Source organism: Gekko japonicus, unplaced genomic scaffold (assembly GCF_001447785.1).
Source record: "Gekko japonicus isolate JY-2015 unplaced genomic scaffold, Gekko_japonicus_V1.1 scaffold7609, whole genome shotgun sequence".
NCBI lineage: Eukaryota > Metazoa > Chordata > Lepidosauria > Squamata > Gekkonidae > Gekko > Gekko japonicus.
In genome coordinates this window covers 4,717-9,232 of record NW_015168897.1, presented here as the reverse complement: position 1 = coordinate 9,232, position 4,516 = coordinate 4,717, and the positions used below count along the sequence as shown (strand labels likewise).

At 48.1% G+C, this 4,516-nt stretch overlaps 1 protein-coding gene across 1 annotated transcript in view; it reads right to left on the bottom strand.

Annotated features, from left to right (window-relative positions):
- Positions 1-2,420: 2,420 nt before the first annotated feature.
- LOC107114333 (sialidase-3-like) overlaps positions 2,421-4,516 on the bottom strand; it is a 6,256-nt gene continuing 4,160 nt past the window's right edge. The window contains exon 2 of the mRNA XM_015415777.1: positions 2,421-4,004. Within this exon, the coding sequence (XP_015271263.1) occupies positions 2,979-4,004 (1,026 nt within the window). The 3' untranslated portion in view covers positions 2,421-2,978. The remainder of the gene's footprint in view (positions 4,005-4,516) is intronic.

The following is a 4,516-nucleotide window of genomic DNA, read 5'->3' as shown; positions in this document are numbered from 1 at the left end:
CCAGTGGCACCTTTAAGACTAAATTTTATTCAGGTACAAGCTCTCCCTCCTCTACGAGGACAGATCTGCATGTCCCCCCCCCCCCAATAGCTAGCAATCCAAAACAGTCCAGTGGAGCCTGAGCCGGTGGGTGTTGCCTTCTGACACACTTCTGGTGATGTCAGGGGGTGTGGCGTATGCAAATACGTTATGCTAATGAGTTATGCTAATGAGCTCCTGCACCTCTTTTTCTACGAAATGACCCCGGATTACCTTTATTGAAAATTTCTTGTGAGCAAGATGGGCCGCCATGCTGGTCTATCTGAGCAAGGGCCCAGGAGCGCCTTCAAGACTTACAGCCTTGTCAGATTTTACAACAAATAGGTATAATTACTGGAATTAGATCACCTGAGTTGCCTGAAACTGCACTTCGTTCCCATGGTTTAAATTCAATGGGAAATGTATATAAAGCAAAATGAGTTTCTTCTCTTTTAACAACGACAAGAATAGTAATTGGAAAGAAATGGAGAGACGCTTCAGGCCCAGCCCTTTGAATGTGGCAGAACAAGCTTTGGGAGCATCTTATTTTAAATAAAATTATGAGTCACTCCACAGAGAATAACACTCAAAATAATCCAAGCACCTTTCAAGCTTTTGGTGTAGAGCCAGTTTGGTGTAGTGGTTAAGTGTGCGGACTCTAATCTGGGAGAACCGGGTTTGATTCCCCACTCCTCCACTTGCACCTGCTGATGTGACCTTGGGTCAGCCACAATCTCTTCTCTTCTTCTTCCTGACCTGCTCAGGTAGGCCATTCCACAAGGTGAGTCCACAACAGAGAAAGCCTGTGAACGGGTGGTTTTTGATCTTGCCTGTTCCCCACCCTTCAAAGCACAGAGCGGAAATAGTAACGGCAGCTGAGGAAAGACAACCCCACCGTGATTGCTTCATGCTCTCTAAAGCACCTTCCTGAAATATTCTGCAGTAGTGTTGCCCTGGGTGGTCCCCAACATGGTGCACAAGGTAGGTGCATCAGCTGTGTCCATTCCTGGTTCAGTCACGTCTAGCCAGAGTGATCCATGCCTTAGTTACATCGAGTCTGGACTACTGCAATGTGCTGCAAGTTCTCTCAGAGCTGATCCCTCAAGAGCAGCTCCCTCCGCGCTCTCTGAGCCCCACCTACCTCACAGGGCATCTGTTGTGGGGAGAGGAAGGGGAAGGAGATGGTAAGCTGCTCTGAGACTCCGAGTGAAATGCGGGGTATAAATCCAGTCTCTTCTTGTCTTCTCTCCTAGTGTCTGTCAAGTGGTTTTACAAAGCTGGCGGGGGCCCAGGTGGGGCTCTTGGCCAGTGGAGATTTGATTGGTTGTGCAGATTTTTTAAAAATGTTGCTTTGGGAGCAGCTGCTGCCACAGTACAAGGATTTTTACGGTGTGACTGATGGCAACCCTCACCAGCCATTTTGTGGCTGGCTCCCAACTCCTGACATTTTGTGGCAGCCACTATGTTAGAATTCCAAAGGTGCCCAGACTCAAAAAGGTTGGGGACCCCTGGTAGGGCCCTATTACCCTAAGGGGTCGTTTCCTGCAGAGCGGAGCTCCGGCAGTAAAGAGCACAGGGGGCGGGCACATGCAAAAAGCCCCACCCCCTGCTCCCAGCAGCCCTGGAATTAAGATCACAGGGAGAGATGCTCCTTACTGTCCGATCAACCAAAGAGGCTCACAAGAGAAGGCATTTTTGGTGACAGCCCCACGATTACGGAACAACCTGTCCAGGGAAGCCGCCTGGCCCTCTCACTTTCGATGTTTATGAGGCAGTTGAAGGCAATTTTATTTAGGACTCCATTTGGTTAAGTTCAGCAGTCCTGAACTGCGATTTCAAATTTGGGGGGTTGATGTTTTGTTTTTTAAAATCTTTTTATTAAGAAACTTTAAAAGTTAACAGCGAGTAGCAATAAACACTGGGAATACATTTCGCACAGATGTAAAAGAAGATAACGGTGAACAAAGTATGCGTTAGCACACAATAATATATAAAATCGACAGTGCAGCAATTTGAACATGTAACTGTGAAAGAAGTAAAGTTTAAATGCCCAGTATACGATCGAGGAATGGTGAGCAATTTAGTTTAAGTTTTAATAAACTCTGTCCAATATAAGAGACCCCGAAACAGGTATTTTAATGTATTTTAATAACAATTTAATTTTAATAACATTTTAATGTTATAAGCAATGCTCTGAACTGTGGAGTCTTGTGAGCAGAAATTCTACTCTGTGAGCTACTGACATTAAAGTCTGTGAGCCAGCAGTTTGGCTACTGCATAAATTAGTTTGCTCTGGAGCCCTCCTTCCTGAGCTAAGACAAAAATCTGTGAGCTGGAGGCTAAAAAACTGTGAGCTAGCTCACACTAACTCAGCTTAGAGGGATCATTGGTTATAAGCGCCATAAGAAGAAAGGTGGCTAATGAGAATTTATTTCACTGATTTAAAACATTTAGGAGCCAACGAAACACCAGCACTGTAGGAAACATGTTATGATGCAAGGAGAAAGATAAAACACCGCAGAACAGGGACTGAAGAAAGCCTATCCCCTGGCCTTTTTTCAGTCAACGTCAAGCTTTTCCTCCTCAGATTTAGAAAACTGACTCTCGAAAATACTGAGGAAGAAAGTGGCACAGGATGAAATGTGTGCCAGAAACACAGTTCAGGCTTTAGGCCAAGTCTGTTGCGGGATCCTTGAATCGCAGGAAACACCTTTATCATCATCAGCTTAAAGATGTGGCAGGAAGCAATTCCCTTGTGCTCTGTACAGGAGGGCCTGGCGGTTGAGCGGTGGCCATTTTTTGAAGACTTAATCTCAGCCCTCAAAGCCAATGGTTGAGCGAAGTTTGGCAGGAAAAACAAAAAAGAATCTCATTTTCGGTTTCTGGGGGTTTCTAGGGGCCTAAATATCCCAGACTTGTTTAGGGCAGCTTCACACCTCTGAGGGAAAAGGGCCTCAAGATCAGCCTTCCCTCACGTTCCTCAGGAGCTCCACGTCGGTGAAGAGTTGGAAGGCAATCTCCTCACATTCACTGGACGCTCCGCATTCAAACAAGCAGCCAAAGAGCAGTGCCTGGCCCTCCTCGCACACCACCAGGTCCGAGTAGCCGCAGGGCCCCTCGTACAGCACCCAGGGGCCCCGCCAGCTGCTCTTCACCAGCGGAGTGGTGTTGAGGTAGATGCCCAGGTTGACTCGCTTGCGTCTATTTGTGGGGTGGGAAAAAACCATCCAGGACCTAGTGGTCTCGAGAGCGTTTGAGTGATGGCCACCCAGAAAGTGAGCCGATGCAGCAATATTATCTCTTCGGCCTAGCTCCAAGGGCTTCCGCAAAGGGGTGAAGCTCACCACACTGCCCTGGCAGCCATTTCCTGTCTCCGGCAAGTCCTTGCACAGAAAGTATTCCCCAAAATGGCCTCCATAGTCCATACTAAAGGCTTCAACTCTATACTTGTCTGGACTGCGGGCATTGCAGTACAACACACAGCCGTTGTCTTGGCGAGTCACCTCAGCAACCTGGCATTCTATGGTCTGCAAGCTCCTCAGGAGCTGGCCCCGTGCCCAGTTCTGCCCGTGGTCGTCACTGTAGAAAATAAACGAATGTGGCCTTGTGCAGCAAGCAGCGCAGTGGGTGAAGCAATTCCAGTGGCTGTAGTAGGCATAGGCGGGAACCAACAACCGCCCAGAGCTCATCTGCAACCCGTGGCCAGGCCCGACAGCAAAAGTGGCCCAGTTTCTCAAGTCAGCTCCGATCACCTCATGGGTCAAATCAGTCAACTGGCTCCAGCGGCGGCCGCCATCTTGGCTGGAGACGTAGGAAAGCCTGGCGGCGTTCCTCCCCGACTTGAGCTGGTGCCATTCCGTGACGTGTCCCTGGACGCAGATAAAGAACAGGAAAACTCTGCCGCTTCTCTTCTCGTACACCGGGCAAGGGTTCATGGTGCGGCGGTCAGGCAAAATGGCAGTCGTCAGAGACTCTTGTGGGCCCCACTGGAGGAAGATGGAGAGAAGGATCAACAGGTTATTATTAGGCGCTCGGCATGTTACTCCCATTCTGTATGCACTCCATTGGCAGCCTGTCAGTTATTGGTAGGGTGACCAGGTATCCTCAGCATGGGTCCTTTAAGGGAAGATCTTGTTTCACTAACCTGTTAGTGTTCTTTGAGAGGGTGAACAAACGTGTGGACAAGGGGGACCCAACAAATGTTGTTTACCTTGACTTCCAGAAAACTGTTGATAAAGTTCCTCAACAAAGGCTCCTAAGTAAGCTCAATAGTCATGGGATAAAAGGACAAGTCCTCTTGTAAATCAAAACTGTCTAATAGGAAACAGAGAGCGAGTATAAATGGACAATTTTCACAGTTGAGGGTGGTAAGCAGTGGGGTACCGCAGGGCTCACTACTCAGTCCAATGCTTTTTAACTTGTTCATTAATGATTTGGAGTTGGGAGTAAGCAGTGAAGTGGCTAAATTTGTGGATGACATGAAATTGTTCTGGGTGGT